This window comes from Mandrillus leucophaeus, unplaced genomic scaffold, assembly GCF_000951045.1.
Source record: "Mandrillus leucophaeus isolate KB7577 unplaced genomic scaffold, Mleu.le_1.0 Scaffold223, whole genome shotgun sequence".
In the NCBI taxonomy this organism is placed as follows: Eukaryota; Metazoa; Chordata; class Mammalia; order Primates; family Cercopithecidae; genus Mandrillus; species Mandrillus leucophaeus.
This window is the reverse complement of record NW_012102288.1, coordinates 2,639,306-2,657,368: the sequence shown is the minus strand read 5'-3', so window position 1 is coordinate 2,657,368 and position 18,063 is coordinate 2,639,306. Positions and strand designations below refer to the sequence as shown.

The 18,063-nt window shown below is 42.1% G+C and overlaps 1 protein-coding gene across 4 annotated transcripts in view; it reads right to left on the bottom strand.

The window, feature by feature from the left end:
• Positions 1-18,063, bottom strand: part of ELOVL5 (ELOVL fatty acid elongase 5) — a 63,369-nt gene continuing 45,306 nt past the window's right edge. For 3 of the 4 annotated variants that reach the window (XM_011981292.1, XM_011981291.1, XM_011981293.1), the window contains 5 exons: positions 8,796-8,873; positions 7,708-7,879; positions 5,836-5,960; positions 3,218-3,352; positions 1-1,879 (listed from right to left, as the gene is read on the bottom strand). In XM_011981292.1, the coding sequence (XP_011836682.1) occupies positions 1,736-1,879; positions 3,218-3,352; positions 5,836-5,960; positions 7,708-7,879; positions 8,796-8,873 (654 nt within the window). In that variant the 3' untranslated portion in view covers positions 1-1,735. The remainder of the gene's footprint in view (positions 1,880-3,217; positions 3,353-5,835; positions 5,961-7,707; positions 7,880-8,795; positions 8,874-18,063) is intronic. The other variant, XM_011981294.1, reaches the window with a different exon arrangement.

Below are 18,063 nucleotides of genomic sequence, written 5' to 3'. Positions count from 1 at the left end.
CACAGGTAATCAAAAATGTTTTAATGATTACTGTTTAGACATTTAACAATGTGGGTATATCCAGGTGAGCTAAGCACACTTTGACAGCACACTATTGAATGTTATAGTTTCTGTATTTGAAATATGTAAAGACATCTGCAAATTAGTACCTAGGAATGAAGACATACATTTATAAATATACACATTCTAGGTTTGTAAGGTAAATGTAAACAGATGCCATGACTCCTTTTCAAACAGAAAACCCACAAGACTAATAGGGAACCAATAGGCTCCCTATAGTGTGAATGTGCAAAATTAAAGCATGGTAAACTGATATTTACATAAATATCAAACCAACAATTAGTTTATACATTGTCAATGACCTTCTAAGATATGTCATGAGTGGTTCCACAAATATCTTTCCCCCAGTGGAGAAGGTATTCAGAGGCTAAATTCCAATACTTTAAAATGACACACATCATAGGCTTTATCTGTTTGACCACTGCCTCAAATGTGTGAGATGTGATTTTATGATAAGCAGTCTATTATTTTTAAACAAGAGGTTCTAAACAAATCTTTAGATTCTAAGCAGAAAGAAATTACAAGTACTATTAGATTTACATTAAACAAGTTACCTCTATCAAATTTCTCGATTCTCTTACGCTGTGGCTATACTTGATTTTACCTTGAACATTTTTAAAGTCCTTTCCCCACCCCTCTTTGTTAATTTTGGTAAACTAGGCACATTTTACAAGGAAATCTGTGTCAAAACAGATAACAGTACAGAAATCAATCCAAATTTAGACCCTGGCAACCAGTTCCCCATTGCTCATCTATGGGACTCTGTCAAATGATAAATAGGCAATCATCTCTCTTGAAAAGTATACATCCTCTCTTGCACTGGTGGAAAGCAAAATTGACTTTTTGTTTGCTGTATAAAAACACTTAGCACTTCAGAAATTAAAAATGGCCTACTCACCTTCCACCCTTCCTAAAATCGCGAGGACAAAGAATATATATTTAAGTTTCATTGAGACTGCTTTAGAGCCCCCCCCTTTTACATTAATAGTGGCACTCAAAATAAAAAAATAAGATCTGTTAAAAAGTTAAACTGACTGTTCCGCTAGATTTGAGCCTGCTTGATTCAAAGCCAATAGTACAAAACTGAAGGTGCCGTGTCTAATTTCACATCAACAAGTCATTGGAAACTATATGTCACATTAGTTTCATAAATCATGGTCTTTGATTTTTTCTAAACAGAGCTATTACAAATTAATACAAACTTGAAACATACCCTAATTTAAACTAATAAGCTTTGGGCCCTGCTTTTTAAATTTTAAGGCATGTGTGTTTCTCTACTATAACAACATTGTACAAATTTACATTTACAATCACATGCATGATCTACAGTTAAAAAAAAAGTTTGGATTACAGTGTTTTTAAATTGTGAATCACAATTCAGCACCTATCATGTTATAACTAATAAGGCAACAGCAGTGTTGTATACTACGATAATACTCCCTTTCCACAGTCTATCGCAGGGGTCATTGAGAGCCCAGAAATGTTAGAAATCTTATCCCTACTTATATAATCTGTATAGGTTTTCTAGGGGTTTTGAATTGATGAAAGAAGTCCTACATGAATCACACTATTGTAGGCCAGACTAGTTACAGCAGCTGTTAACGAGCATTGGGGCACAACTCATATTGTGCTTACAATCAGATGACGTGGTTTGGAGGGTTTCAATTCTTTGACTTCAATCCTTCCGCAGTTTCCTTGGCTTCACATTGTTTTCCAGGGGTGAAAAGCTGTTGGTGTGTCCGTTCACAGCAGCCACGGACCCATTCTGGTGGTCCTTCAGGTGGTCTTTCCTTCGGGAGGCCCCCTTCTTGTTGTAGGTCTAAAATGTGTAAGGGCAGATGAGAACCAAATGACCACAGACAGTTTTCTTTACAGGGAATGTTACTGGGACTTGCATCTCTAACACTAGGCCTGGTTTTCTTTTAAGATCAAATCTTATCAACGAGAAACTCCTGTGGTCAAGTTCCCATGACTAAATCTTTTGTCACTGGTTTCAATCATTCTTGCTTTTTTTTCCTGAGGCTTAGCCTGAGGTAAGTTAACTGAATCACAGGCTGCAACAGAAATACGATTTAAAATGTCACATAGAAAATTCAATTTACATTTTACTCTGCTTTGCCTTTTAGTATCTGGATGGCAGATGACAGGGGTTATGTGGCCAAATCAGCCTTTCCCACCTGGCAGTAGCTCTCTCGACACCCACATCCCTTCTTCGTCTTCAAAAGTTCCTCACTGCCTCAGTGACTATCTCGGTCTTCATGAACAAAGTGCTATGCTGCTATAAGCAGTTAGAATAAATGTGATTTCAGTTTCATCAGGTCCTATCCTTTCACCTTCCTTGTACCTGGTGTATGTCCCACAGTGCAGCCATAAACTATGAAGCCCAGAAGTATATGACTTCAACTCAAACCCAACATGCCACACACAGGTGCCTATGGGCACAGAAGAGGAAAGGACAAATGTCTGAGCCTCAGGACTCGCAGCCTCTGCCCTTGCTCCTGACCTCTGTGTTTTGCCCAGATCAGCAGGCCTTATGGCTACCAGGCACTGGCAACAATAGCAGGACAGATGTCATCTGGGGGGTGACACATGGCAGGAGAATGAGCAGTGGCTGCAATGTGGTCAGGCACCACTGGAGATGATCTGCCCTAAATGGACCTTTCTGTGAGCAAAGACCTACGTCACCACATCATATGCTCAGGAATGAACCAAATCCTCACACCTGAGGACTAAATGTATAAGAAAGCCGGGACATAAAGCGGATCTCCGTATCTGAGGACTGTGATAAAAATCTCCTCTGAAATTTTATTTGGCCATGACATTCAAGGTAGTGAACTGAGAGATTTCTGATTGAAATCACCTCTCACGTCTCTCTGCTGCAGGTCAGAGGGAAGCAACACAGGGTCCTGCTGCACAGTTTTCCATTTCCCAGGGGAATCCCAAGACTCCCTCACCCAGGCTCTAGAACAGGGTTCTAGAGTGTCTTCCAGTGAGCTGTGAGCCCCCCAGAGGCAGGGGCTGCTCTTGTCATAGTGACTCCATTAGAGGCCAGAGCCTGTCACCCAGCAAAGGCTCCACATGCCCATTAAGTTAACAGATGAGGGCCTTTGTTGGTAAAGGCCCCAGATACCAAGTCCCAGAGAAGAGTGAGATTTACCTGAATGTAGAAATTTGTGAAGAGAGCAATCAGGGAAATCATGTATCCAATCTGGAAATACAACCAACCAAGAGGGAATGTGCACGGCCAGATGACCCCGCAGCTGGTCTGGATGATTGTCAGCACAAACTGAAGCTAGGGGAACAGAGGGGATGCAGCTGAGCAGGGACAGTGCATGGACGAGGCCCCACACCAGGCAGACTTTTTACCCAGCATCACCTAAATTTCTGAATTACCACTCACTACCCTTTCTGCAGGTACAGCAGTCACTTCATGAACACAACACATACACAACACTCATCCTAAACTCTAGGTGTGTTTGTCTTATACATATTCTTCCTCTGCCCTCCAAGCTATTTAAACTACCTTCTCCAAAATTCAAGGACACACTATAGAGAGATGCAAGACTTTGTTTTTGTTTTTTGAGAAGGAAGAGTGAGTGTGTATGTTGAAAGGGCACTGATAACATCACTGCAGGATGTGCCACCTGGCTGGACATTCTTCCAACTCCTTATCCACGGACCCTTCTAGTTTAGTGAAGGCTGATGAGTAGATTTAAACCTTTACTGGCAAACAACAGTAAGTGCATTGATTAATTCTGATGAATAAATCTTGAAACGCATGTGAACTGGTTAGAGAAATGGTGGAAAGATGTTTTAAAAAGGATTAGGCTCAGGCTGGGCATGGTGGCTCACACCTGTTATCCCAGCACTTTGGGAGGCCAAGGCTGGTGGATCACGAGGTCAAGAGATCAACAACATCCTGGCCAAAATGGTGAAACCCTGTCTCTACTAGAAATACAAAAATTAGCCGGGCATGGTGGCACATGCCTGTAGTCCCAGCTACTTGGGAAGCTGAGATAGGAGAGTCGCTTGAACCCAGGAGGCAGAGGTTGCAGTGAACCAAGATGGCGCCACTGTACTCCAGCTTGGTGACAGAGAGCGGGACTCCGTCTCAAACCAAAAAAGGGCTAGGCTCTGCGCACTGTATTTCTGGCAGCTCCAATGTTTCTATGTAGAGGTTTTTGTTTTTAATTTTTGAGACAAGGTCTTTCTATGTTGCCCAGGGTGGCCTCAAACTCCTAGGTTCAAGAGATCCTTCTATCTCAGCCTCCTAAGTAACTGGGACTCCAAGCCATGACCCACTGTGCCTGACTGTTTGCCTTCTCTTTTTAAGGTTAGTACTGCAGACTGAGAAATAACTAGGAGTGGTGCTTAAAATAAATCCTGACAACCTGGGTAGGTTTAATCCTCCACCTCAAAGTACAGAGCCTAATGGGAGACCAACTTTGCCAGTCTTTTCTTTTAAATTCTGCTTCCACCAGACCCAAAACTGTGGTATAAATCAATTTCTGCATCGTTTCTCCTCAAGTATAACAAGGAGGTTAATCAACAATTTTCCTTTTTCACAGGTGGGTGAGAAAACATAGCAGTTGACAGGGAGGTGAAAATGAAATATTAAACACTTTAGTCTCTCAGAAGATTTTCTCAAGACTTTTTTTTCAGATTGTTATTTTTAAAGATTGAAAAATCCTAATTGACTTGAAGGGGTCTGAATCAGCTTGGTCTGTTTAGAAAAATGTGTTAATAAGGCAAGGAAAGGGCAAAAGATTTAATGTCCACACCCCTCAGTCAGCTAGCTTTGGCTTATTGTCTCAGTGTCATCTATAAAATAGGGACAATAATTTTTTTTTTTTTTTGGTAGAGACAGGGTTTCACTATGTTCCGTAGGCTGGTCTTAAACTCCTGGCCTCAAGTGATCCTCCTGCCTTGACCTCCCAAAAATGCTGTGATTACATGTGTGAGCCATTGCGCCTGGCCTGGGGACAATAATATGAAATCAGGCTACTGGAACAATCTATGTAAAATCATGTACTTAGTATGAGTGCCCAACATGTGCTCAACACATAGGAAATGTCAGTTTTTAACATGAGCAGTAGTAGTATTAATTAGTTCATAGAAGAATTCATAAGAGGAGAGAAAGAGGTTAACTATAATATACTGATAAATGGAGAAGGCTTAATCAAGGATGGTGAGAAGTATCAGGTGAAGTGGCCTGGCCCTGGCAGTAAACCAGGGGAGGGAGCTGTTAACTGAAGCAAACAGCTGCCATCCTCACCAACAGGTACTCCTCTGCATGGGGGCTGAGGGGTCACCCATACCTGCCAGACAAATATCCTTGCTGCCTAGTAATGGGCTACACATACCCTGGACTCCATACTACTCTCTAGCTCCTTCTAAAACCCCCAGAAACACAGAACTTTCATTTTGGATTTTGGACTATAATTAGAAAACACACACACATACACATATATATATACACACACATACATGCATATGTGCTTATGTGCAAAAACTCAGAAGAGCTGAACTTGAAGTTGGCAGATTAGATTCTAGCCCTCTTTCTACAATTCAACTAGCTGTACGCCCACGGTCACAGTTCACTATCAATTCAAAATAAGAAAATTCCCTAATCTACCCACTTCAAGGAATTTAATTATATCAAATGAAAAAAGGTGGAGAAGGGGCATCTTAGCTGCTATTACACAACACTAAAACCAGGAAGAGGTCTGCATCCACCAGGAAGCAAGTCCTGGGGAAAGAGGCCAAGTCACTCACCAGCTGCCCCTGAGTGATGTACTTCTTCCACCAGAGGTATGGACGCATGGAAGGGACCGACGACAAACCATAGTAAGAGTACATGAGCACGTGGATGAAGCTATTAAGTGTGGCACCAAAATAAGCTGCAGGAACAGAGGGATTTGGGAAGGAGAATGTATTAGTGTTTTAAACAGAATAGGTGGTTTAAAAAAAAAAAATTCAAGACTCTTTTTGAATCAGAAAGAGAGATGATTTCCAACAGGGCTGACAAACACTGCAACAGCAAGCACTGCATGGATGTGTAACAAGAATTCAATTTCCACTTGGGCAGGCAGCCACCAAGAGGCTCCGAGCCCAGGGGTCAGCTGTAGCTGCTAGGGGCCCACCTGACACAGAAGCCATGACGCCATTCCGGCACCTACAGGCTTTGTTGCAGATGCCTACCAACTCCCAGAGGCAGCTGTTTTTCTTTGCATGCACAACTGCCTCAGATATGCTCTCTGAAGGCTGTGGAAGACAGCTGATGGGCAACATGCTCAAAAATGGCTGTTTCTACACATTTGCTGGGGTGTGGAGAGGTCTCTGAAGCCACCTTCTAATTATTCCACAGGACTGCAGTGCTGAGGTCATACATTTTTATTAATAGTAGAGTCAAGAGTCTAGTTCCTCAGAGATAAAAGAGCCATCTTATCACATCATTTTCAATGTCCAGTAGGACCACTAGTTTTTTTTCCAGACTCTGTTCTCCTCCCCGACAGTCAGCAACCAAACCAAGCCATATGGCTTTTCCCTGTGCAGTTGGAGGTGCCTAGTTTTAGGCAAGTTTCTACTCCTGGCTATGACAGGAACTGGCTGTTTGACTTTGGACATGTCACATCCATTCCCTGGTTCAGTTTCTCATGGGCCAAGTGGAGTTAATTAAATCTGTCCTCCTGAAAGTTCTCTGAAAATTTAAAGCATTCTTCAAATGTAGGGAGGGGCTGTTTCTATTAGAAAGTTAGGTCAGCTAATCCACTATCATGAACTCTGACCGTGGGAGGAAGAGGGAGCAGAAAGTCCCAGCTCTACCCACCTTTCTGTGGTCTCAGTTTCCTCCCAAACCCAAAGGATCTGTATTTGGAAAGTTTTTTTTTTTTTATCTCCCAGCTCTGGAATTCCATGATACTGTGAATCTTGGTAGGCTCAGGTAATCAAGGGCAGTGCTATCCCAGAGAAAAAGTATGGTAAATAGACCCATAGGTTCTCAGTTAAATTCTTCAGTGTTGGCATGACAGGACTTTTGACTGAGACATTTGCTAAAACTCCCAGGCTGAATCTCAAGGTGGCAATCTTTGAAAATTTTAAGAAACTCTGGACTACAACCTTTCCAAAAACCAAGTACAACCTTAGAAAATTTATCTCAAGTTTTGGTGCTTGTTATGGAAGACACCCTGATCACCATGCTTCAGGGAATATGAGGGTTGTTAGAACATGTGGAGACTTCCTAATGCATGACAGCTAAAGCTGTATTTCAAAATGAGCCTTGCTCCCTGTACTCATGCAACAGTGTGATCCTATTTTCCTCACTTGCCCCTGTCAAACACTTCTACATCGTACAGAAGGACCAGAAAGAACCTGGACAGTTGCCCTCTAAGACAGAATACTATACCTATTCCTTAATATGTCCCCAGTGGTATCTCCCTCATCTTGCCCAATCAGCACAGAAAGTTCACTTAACTAAAAAAGGGTTTTGTTTGCATAGGTACATAAACTATCATTAAAAGCAACTTGAACACAAAGTTGAAAGCCTGACCTAGACATTTACAGCAACAGCACCTTTTCTGAAAGCCTTAGTTTGAACTCTCCTCCCTGCTCACACCTGTTCCCCAAGTCCCCGTCTCTAACACTTACAGTGGCCGCAGGGGACCCAGTTCATCACAAACCACCAGATGTTCAGCATCGAGGCATGGTGGTAGACGTGCAGGACCGTGATCTGGTGGTTGTTCTTGCGCAGGATGAAGAAGAAGGTGTCCATAAATTCTATGAGTTTGGAGAAGTAGTACCACCAGAGGACACGGATAATCTAAGAGGAAAGGGTCAAAGATTTAATAGGCTTATCCTCACGGCTTCTCTGGAATATCGCCTCTATAATGTTTCACTAATATCCAAAAATCTGATGTCAACTCGGAGAAGCCTGAGTGCCCCAACAGCTTTTAATGTCCACCAGTGGTTGGGAGCTATGGTCACTCTCCAAGTACCTTTAACCGAAGAACATGATTGGACTAGGACAGCTGGAGGGGTTTGAAATGACTATAGGAAATGTTTTGAAAGGGTCCCTGACACTCTCTGAGACTAATAAAAACATGAGGCTCAAGGTTCAAAACCTTGAAGTCTGCCTATTCCCTCTGGAAGCAGCCTGCACAGCCATTAGCAAAGGAAAACCATCTGAAAAAATGCTTTTGATTTCAGGGACTAGCATGGGGCAACTGACCTGACAAGAGACACAGAAGGAATCAGAACCTGCAGTGTCAGGTCTCTGCCTAATTACACATATCAAACAGGTGCTCTAAGGAGATGACTGCCCATGCTGAGCTGCGACTGTTGGCCTGTGATTTAAAATAAACCTCACGAGTGGAAGTCAGATTTTATTTTTAACACCACTACTCGGAAAAAAAGTACTTAAATGAGTGATTTTAAAAATTTAAGACATTGCTTTCATGATCCTGTTTGTGTAAATATAACATGCTGACAAATGCATGTGATTTTTCCTGCCAACTGTTAACAGGAGTTATTTTTACAGAGGGGGATGCTTTAGGTTTTATTTTATACCTTTCACGTTCAAATTTTAATACCATGTATATATATTGCCTTTTTTATTCTTTTAAAAATATCAACAGGGATTGCCTGAGAAGTGAGGTTATGGGCCATTTTGTATTTTATACAATTTATTTTTAAAAAACTCAACACTTACAATAAAGTTTCTGAAAAAGAGACAGTACCTTCATATCTGATTCTCCTGCGGTGCGTGTGCCCTGACAGAAGAAGTTGTATTTGCCTTCCCATACTCCTGTTACTAACTAAAAAAGAAGAAAAAGCCAGTCACCAACAGCATCTGAGCCATGTAAAGTCCTGTTTGAACTTTATCAGTTGCAGAATCTGTGATAATTTACCTCAGGCTGTGCTGAGCCAAGTTTGCTCTGAGAAAAAACAATTGTAGGGAAGTGTAAACAAAAGGAAAGTTTTAATGACTTGAGCCTCAATTTCCTAAGGGACGGGCTTAAAAGTCACTCCCAGGCTGCTGTCCTCAGAGACCCTCCTTTACCACACTGCCTCTCTGCAGAACGCTCAGCCTATCACCCCCTTGGTCCTAGCACAAGTGCCCAGACCAAGCCAATCACAGGCCCCCTGCTCTGCCCCCACAGAGGCCTCTGGCTGCCTTCCCTAAGCCAGTGCTCCTCAAACTTGAGCGTGCAGCATCAGAATTACCTGAGGGGCGAGTTATTAAAACATGGGTCCCTGGGGGTGCTTCTGTTCCAGTAGGTCTGGGGGCCTAGAATTTGTATGTCTAACAGGGCCCAGGTGATACTGATGCTGCTGATACGGAAACCACAGTTTGAGAACCACTGCTGTAGGCCCAGGGATAATTCAGTCCAACTTTATCTTCATTATTTCCTGTTGTTGTATGTACAATCCTCTGGATCCATGAATTAGGCTTCACAGCCTGAAGAAATTGTGCCCATGCCTCAGAATCACTTGCAGCGCAGTAGGCACTGTGCTGACAGAGAGGACCCCAGAATTCGGGGTGCAGGCTCTACATCACAGCCCTGCAGTTATCACAGGCCCATGGCTGTGATGTAGAGCCTGCACCCCGATTCTTGTGTTCCCTGTCCTTGAACACAAGAGTTTAGCTTGGTGAGCAACACAGATTCCCCGCAGGGAACAAGAGGTGATTACGAGGATCTGAAGACACCTTGTGATATTTCCACCCGGTCTGACCTCAGAAATAAATGCCAAAAATGGGTGCACCGCTGTACTAACACTGCGTATCCTGCGTTCTATCTGATTTTTCTTTGGTTATCTTTTTCTTGCCATTTTCCTTCTGCTTTGTCACCTTCTACACATAAAAAAGCACTGAGACTTAACAGGCTTTTCATGGCCAAACAAGAGCACAAGGATTTAGCATGGGGGAAGCACCAATTCATGATGAAGAGCCATGGATTAGGAGGAAGGCTTGAGTGCCAGGCCCAGCACCTGGGGCAAGCCAGCTAATTCCTGTGGGCTCTTGTTTTTACTGTAAAAGGATGAAGTTGGACTAAATTATCTCTAAAGGGTTTATTCCAATTTTCTGTAGCTTCATGTTAACAGACTTTAAAATCAGACCACACAACAAACTATTCTATACTATCTTTGAAAGAACAGTATCCACACGGTAATTCATTAGAAGGTGTATTAACTTTTTGGTCTTATTCCACTCTCTAAAGTCATGGTCAGTCAAGCAGGATCCATGCAGGCTGATCAGAAGTCCTAAGAAGCAAGACACAAAGCCTGAATCCAAAGTGGGGTGAAGGTTGGGGGAGGAAGCTGGCATGCACTCTTGAGACCTGGGGTGGGGAGGGAAGGGCCAGCTTAGTACAGAGCTCTTTTCTCTGCCCTTCTTTCTACCCCAGGAGGGAACCAAGGAACTACCTCCTGTGGCTTGAGGGCACAGAAAGGGAACTGGTGCTTCTTGATGAAATGTTCACGGGACAACTGCGAATGAGAAAAATAAGGACAATGCAGTAAAGTTTTCATGAAGATAAATTCATGCAATGTAAAAGATACTCTTTTTTAAAACAGCAACCTTTCTTGGCAAAATTAAAAACCTACTAACATATGACTGTCTTCATCAGAGATATTTTTGGAAATGTTATCATTTTATGAATCTTAAATCGGGAACCTACCATCACTGTTTTTTCCAGCGACTATTTTGGTTTATAGTGTCCTGAGACATCCTAGGTTGGTTTTGCTTTTGTCTGTTTTAAAACAGGATGGCTGGTGTGTGCGCACGCTTGGAGGTGTGGATGACTGCATTCATGAATGTCTACCTTGGCAGGGGTGGGGAAAATCAAAGGATCTCTCTGGAGAAGAGGAATATAAATCCTCTCTTGTAATCCTGCAGGTGCTTCAATCCCAAGGATGAGTACGGGTTGAAGGGGTCTTGTTAACTCAGCAGAAGGGATTCTTGGACATACGCTTCCTTTTAAAGAAGGGATCCAGGTGGGATTGCCTTGACTCTTTAAACTAGTTAACCTAAAATTCCATTTGCCCTCTCCCTACCCATAAACGGGGCAGGGGAATCCATGTATAAAACGCCCACTGTCTTTGGAGTTTAGTTAAAGAACTCAAACCTCGGTGTTGGGTGGTGAACTTTTTTCACTCCTAAAGCATAAACCAGGTAAGCTGCTCACTCGGTGCCACTCCACTTGACCGAGGCCCACCATTCCTCTTTCACCTGTTGAAGTTCCCTGTAGAAGCTCTGTCAAGCTTCAATGCAACACTCCCTCCATTGCTACTCACACCTACCACTTCTACTGGGGCCTCTGTGCCCCTCAAACCACTGAATTCCGTATTTCCATATTTAAAACCCTCCAGCGATTCATCATTGCCTTCAGAATGAAACCCTGAATCCTAGGTGCAGTGTCCAGGTGTCTTCCACAACGTGGTCCCAAGCTTATCTTTCACTCCTCCCCTACCTGCATGCAAACTGGACCTCTTCCCGTTCTCCAAACATGCCCTTCCTTAACCACTACACAGTGGCCAAGGGGAAAGAGCATGGGTTTGGGCATTAGCCCATTAAACCCTAGCTTTCTTACTTTTGCTAGGTGACCTTGGGTAAGCTATTCCAACATTTTAAACTTCAGTTTCCTCAGTCCTCAAATGGGATAAACATAAGGCTCCCACCATGAAGTACATAATGCCTGTCTCACCCAATGTGGTACATAGGATTAAACCTAAGTGTTGGCAGTGACCACTGTTTTATTCTTTTCAACTAGAATATCCACTGCACCCATGTACCCCATCTCCGGCTCTCAAAATCTTATCTATCCTTCAAAGTTCAGTTAAAATTCTATTTTCTTCATGATTACTCCCTTGAGCACTAAAGCCTGAAGTCTATTCTCCTTCCTCTACCCTCACCTTGCCGTGACCTATAGCTGTTTGCTCACATGCTCCCTTTGTTAATGGGCCTGTTGTGCGCTCTTCTGTAAGATTTCGAAGGGTGGTGACTGTGGCTCCTGCATCCGCATCAACACATTCCAGCACAGGGATTAGTGCACCAGAGATGTCAAACAAATATTTGCTAAACGAATGACAAAGAGTTCAAGACTGCCATTTCTTTCCCCTAAATCTAGGTTTAATGTTTCATGTGCAGCAAAAGAGAACTTCATAGTATTTTAAATGAGGCTTGGTTTTGTGATGATATTCATCTGAAGCCTGTTCACAAGATGAAAACTCTTCATCATCAATTTCATAATGGGGATGTGGAAATTCTCAAATCTCCCTGGCTTCAGAAAGGATAGAATAATTTAACAAACCAAGACCAAGGACCTGAGTTGAAGCTTATTCACCTAAGACCCTCATCAAACCTCCATAAAATGGGCTAGTAGTAGAGGGCTCTGCTCCCTCCATCCCCCTCAGAGGATAGCAATGTGTCTATGGGTAGTGGACTCCAGAGGTGCTCAAAGCAAAGGACTGACCCCTCTAGCCCCACTAGAAGCACATCACAGGAGACAATCCTCTAGTCAAAGTCACATTAGCCACCTTTCCCTTCAGGGCTTAGGCCTGGCTTCCTTCCAAAGAGCTGTTTTGGTCAATTTCCCAGAAATTCTTCAAGCTGCATGTAAGTAGACACCACAGGGTGAGAGGACCCCATAGGTTGGAGAAGGTGAAGTGCTGAAAATAAGGGCAGGTGTCTGAGAATCAGATCAAAAGAGGGTAAAACTATACTACAATGAAAAAGCAGGCCAAGAACCACCCAGGGGCATTATTTGCATGGCTTTTTCCAAGGAAAAAGAGAAAAAGATACTGAGATACAAACAGTACCACTGCAAAGCTTTATATGCTTCCTCCTTCCTTAGAGTAAAGCAAACTTTAATTAGGCCAAGAGGATGTGCACAAGGATGTGCAGAGCTATAATTAAAACCTAGCTACAAGCTTTCTTTTCTCCGTATGAGATAAAAGTCAATAACCCTAATGGTTTCATGCAACTTTTCAATGAAAGAAAAAAATTTAGGTGAGTTTCACACCTGGTTCTGGATGACATAATTCATGGAGTGGATCTTTTTTCTTGAGACAGGGCCTGGCTATGTTGTCAGGCTGGTGTGTAGTGGCACAATCTCAGCTCACTGCAACCTCCACTTCCTGGGCTCAAGCCATCCTCCCACCTCAGCCTCCCAAGCAGCTGAGACTACAGGTGCACGCTGTCATGCTCGGCTAATTTTTGTTTTTTTTGTAGAGGTGGGGTTTCACCATGTTGCGCAGGCTGGTCTCAAACTCCTGAGCTCCAGCGATCTGCTCGCCTTGGCCACCCAAAGTGCTGGGGTTCCAGGCGTGAGCCCCCACACCCAGCTAGGAGTGAATAATTTTTAATGGTGAGTTGACTTTTCCCATCTAGTAACATATTTAACCACGAACGACTTGTAACCTTTAGCATAACCATTTTCATGGCACCTTCTGGAATGCTACTGAAACATCTCAGGAAACAAGGTCACTTGAAACACTTAAAGAAAAAGTAGGAAAACATCATCTTGGGTGGCCCTTATCAGCCACTAACATCAGCATCCCAAGATGTCAGAGCAACAAGATAATCCCTTTCCAAAGAAGGCTGGCTGCTTTTGGTGATAAGAGATTGATAAAGCTGTATGTTTACTACCTCCTAAGCAGAAATGGAGTAAAAAGTAATGGAAAATAGACTATCCATACTCAAGTTCAACTACATCACAGGACTTAAGGTGCTTTCCTAAGCAAAATCTCCGAGAATATGTAGGGTTGACCCTTTTCATAGCTTTGTTTTTATATGAGTCCTCAAGTGTGTATTTTTTAGGTCTGGTACAAGTTCATATTTTTAATGAGAAAACAGAGAATGAGAAGTGATAAGGATGGCCCAGGTCTTGGTACCACTGGGATTAGCACAAAGGAATCCTGACTCTCAGTCCAAATGCACCTCAAAACGCAGTTCCAAGCATCTTTGTCCTTCATCTGTTTTTGAATTCTTAGTAAGAACAGGTAGGGATACTCTGTCCATGAAGAATTCTGTGGAAAAGTAGACCTTTAGCTGCGTCTTTTTCTTCCGCAGATGTCTGGTTTAAAATTAACCATGAACTACTCAAAACTGAAAGCACCTACTTCGTCTAGGGTTTAGTTGGCCAATTTTGGCAGTGCTATTAGGGAGTGCCAGGTCAAAGCATGTGGTTTTTAAATTTCAAATCTTTCATGTCCAGAGCATAAGGATGACCATTAAGATAATTTCACACCCATGACCTCCACAGGTGGTTTTTTTTCCCCTTCTCCTTGTGAACAGGAACACCCCTGGGTTACAGCTGAATGTAATACTCTTGGCTAAGTCAAAAGGATAGGTTCTGTACACTTGAGAAGTCTTTAAAACAAAGCACAAAGAAACAGCCTGTCCTCAGTCCAAGCTGAAACAGGTATGTCTGGCATTTTCCCTGAATTCTCAAGCCCTGCCCTCTTACGCTAGCAGTTCTCCCTGTTCAGCCCTCCCAGAACTTTCCCTCTGTGGAAAGCAGATGGTAAGAGTGTAATGAGCATTAGATGAGTTAGCCCAATACCTGGCATAAGGTAGGCACTATCTGTCTTTCCTATGATCTTAGGCAAATGTTAAGTATTTTTGCTTCCAACTAGGGCTAAGGTGGTGCTGGATGTCCCAGCCAAAGCATAATTTGTGTCATTTAAAGGAAGGTCTCCAGCCTACCAACTGACTCCTCCTTTGCAGAGTTAAGTGCATTTTAGTTGAGGATCTGTAGAGTGATGTGCTCCTAGCTACACCAACTGCAGAGCCAAGCTCTCCAGGGGCTGCAGGAACAAGCTTAGAAGAGTGAGGCCTGGCTCTGGACAAGCTGGAAGGCTTCCTCTCTGTAGAAAGCATTCTCTTCCCCTCCCCTGGGTGTGGGTGAGGAATGAAGGGCGTCTGGACTGCATCCTTCTCTCCGTTCTCCCTACTGTGAGGCATTCTCTCAAGGGAGTGTCAGATACACAAGGGACAACTAACTGTTTCCTTTCAGGCCCTGAGAGAAGTTTCTTTCTCAGCAAGGAATTTTAGTTGTAAGGAAACTAAGAGCGAAAAGTATTTTAGGCAATGATCAGGCATTTCTTGTAAGTACTAATCTCACCAGATGTTTCAACTGCTGTATACCTCTGCTAAATGGGAAAAAGAACAGCAAACAGCCTTTTCGAAGTATTTTGGTAAACAAAGTAATTTTTCAAATAAAATTCAATAATCAATTGCCAGGTTGCTTAAGTGTTTTTCCAAATCCTATTTTCCCACAATAACATATCTATTTTAGGAAAGCCTGAAGGGAAAGAAAAACAACGAGACAGTTTAGAATATTATGTTTCCAAAGCAACTGCTCTGTGGTTCCATCAGATGGCCTTCAAAGCCAGAGCCCAGGGAGATGCTTTCATGGCCCACAATTACAGAGGTTAGAAAGCACAAACAAAGCACCCAGTCACCAAATGCTCAACTTCTTTCATCTTTCCAATAAAAAAGCATCACACATTTTCAAAAGAAATTCAAAGGAAAAAACCCCTGACTTCTGGTTCTAGCAACGTGGCAAACTGAACAACAGCAGAACCAACTCTCTCACTATAAACACAGGTAGAAATGTGGTATAAAACACAGCAAAAACTCCAACACGATCAATTCTTACCTATAATGTGAGGTCCCCACAACAAATTATTCTTTAGAAAAGAGAAGTCAGCTTAAATTCAACTCCTTCCAAAATCTTTCTTTTATGTGGAAAAGGCATGTTTACCTGAGATGACCCCAACAATACTAGCTTGGGATGCTTACACAGAACACTAGGCAAACCTTTATTTCTATTTTAGGAGGTAAAGAAATTTAACACAGACAATAATTATTCCAGAGGCATAACCTCACAGATATATCTGTAAGCAAACTTTTAACAGAATACTTAAAAAGGCAACACAGCAAATGGTTAAATCTGGAGATCACTGTCATCTAATCTATATCATTCGAGGGGGACAATACTTCCATGTTATGGAATAAAAAAAGAGCAAGCAGTGAATTTTCAGAAGTAAAAGATACACAGCCATTTAAACTAAAAACACAATAGATGGATGAAACACTAGATTAGAAACAAATGAAGGAAGTAGGAGTGAATGGAAGAATGCAAAATTTTCGAACTGCCTCGAAAGAAAAAAGATTACCCTACAAATGAGCAAAAGTTGGACCACAGCAGACTTCTCTGGAATAAATCTTCAAAGTGCTAAGGAAAAATAACTATTAGTCTAGAATCCTATGCCTTGATAAAATATTATTCAAGTGTAAAGGCAAATAACATCACACTCAGACTAAGATATTGCTCTTCATAGAAAGAACTACTTACGAAAAAATTGAATCAAAAGAGAAAGAATAAATTTTACAGAGCAAAGAAAATCAGTAAACACTGATGTCAATAATGGTGATTATTCAGGACCTTAAAAAAAAAAAAAAAAAAAAAAGTGAGGCCAGATGTGGTGGCTCACGCCTTGTAATCCTTGTGCTTTGGGAGGCCAGGGTGGGAGGACTGCCAGAGCCCAGGAATTTGAGACCAGTTTGGGCAACAAAGTGAGACTCCATCTCTACAAAAAATAAAAATATTAGCTGGGCACAGTGGCATGCTCCTGTAGTCCCAGCTGCCTGGGAGGCTGAGGCAGGAGGATCACTTGTGCCCAGGAGTTTGAGGTTACAATGAGCTATGATCATGTCAATGCACTCCATTCTGGGCAACAGAGCAAGACTATCTTTTTTTTTTTTTTAAAAAAAAAAAGAAAAAAAAAAAGGTAGAAATAAGTCCTGACAATAGTAACATGAAAGATGAGGGGTCAGAGCTAGAATCCTCTAAGGTCCCTGGTATTGTTTAGGAGAACAGAAATACTGACTGAACTGAAACTTTCATAAGTTAAAAATGCATGGTAAACATCTATGGGTAACCACTCAAATAAGAGAATGAATAACTTTTGAATAAGTAAAATAAAAAATGATGATTACAAAAATTCTACAAAGCAGTAAAGGAGAAAAGAAGGCCAAAGAAAAAACACATACACAAAAAAGGTGACGGAAAGTACAAGCATACCTCACCTTTGCTTTATTGCACTTTGTATACATTACAGGTTTTCTGAACTGAGGTTTGTGGCAACTCTGCACCGAGCAACTCTATTGGTACCATTTTTCCAACAGCATGTGTTCACTATGTGTTACTGTGTCACATTTTTGTAATTCTCACAATTATAAAATATTTCTCAAAATATTTCAAAGTTTTTCACTACTATTATATCTGTTGCGGTGATCTGTGTGTGGTTACTGAACTGTGATGTTACCATTGTAATTGTTTTTAGGTGCCATGAATCGCACCTATATAAGACAGCAAACTCAATAAATATTGTGTGTATTTTAGCTGCTCCACAGACTTGCTGTTCCAGCCAACCATCTTCTTCTTCTCTGGCCTCCTTATTTCCTGAGATACAATATTGAAATTGGGTTAATAATCCTACAATGGCCTCTAAGTGCTGAAGTGAAAGGAAGAGTAGCATGTCTCTCACTTTACATCAAAAGCTAGAAATGATTAAGCTTAGTGAGGAAGGCAGGTGGAAAGCTGAGACAGGATGAAAGCTGGGCCTCTTCTACCAGGTTAGCCACGTTGTGAATGCAAAGGAAAAGTTACTGAAGGAAATTAAAAGTGCTACTCATATGAACACAAAAATGATGAGAAAGCATTAATAGCCTTATTGCTGAAAGTTTGCATGGTCTAGGTAGAAGATCAAACCAGCCATAACATTCCCTTAAGCCAAAATCTAATCCAGAGCAAGCCGCAAACTCACTTCAATTCTATGAAGGCTGGGAGAGGTGACGAAGCTGCAGAAGAAAAGCTGGAAACTAGCAGAGGATGGCTCGTAAGGTTTAAAGGAAGAAGTCATCTCCATAACACAAAAGGGCAAGGTGTAGCAGCAAGTGCTGCTATAGAAGCTGCTGCCAGTTATCTGGAAGATTTA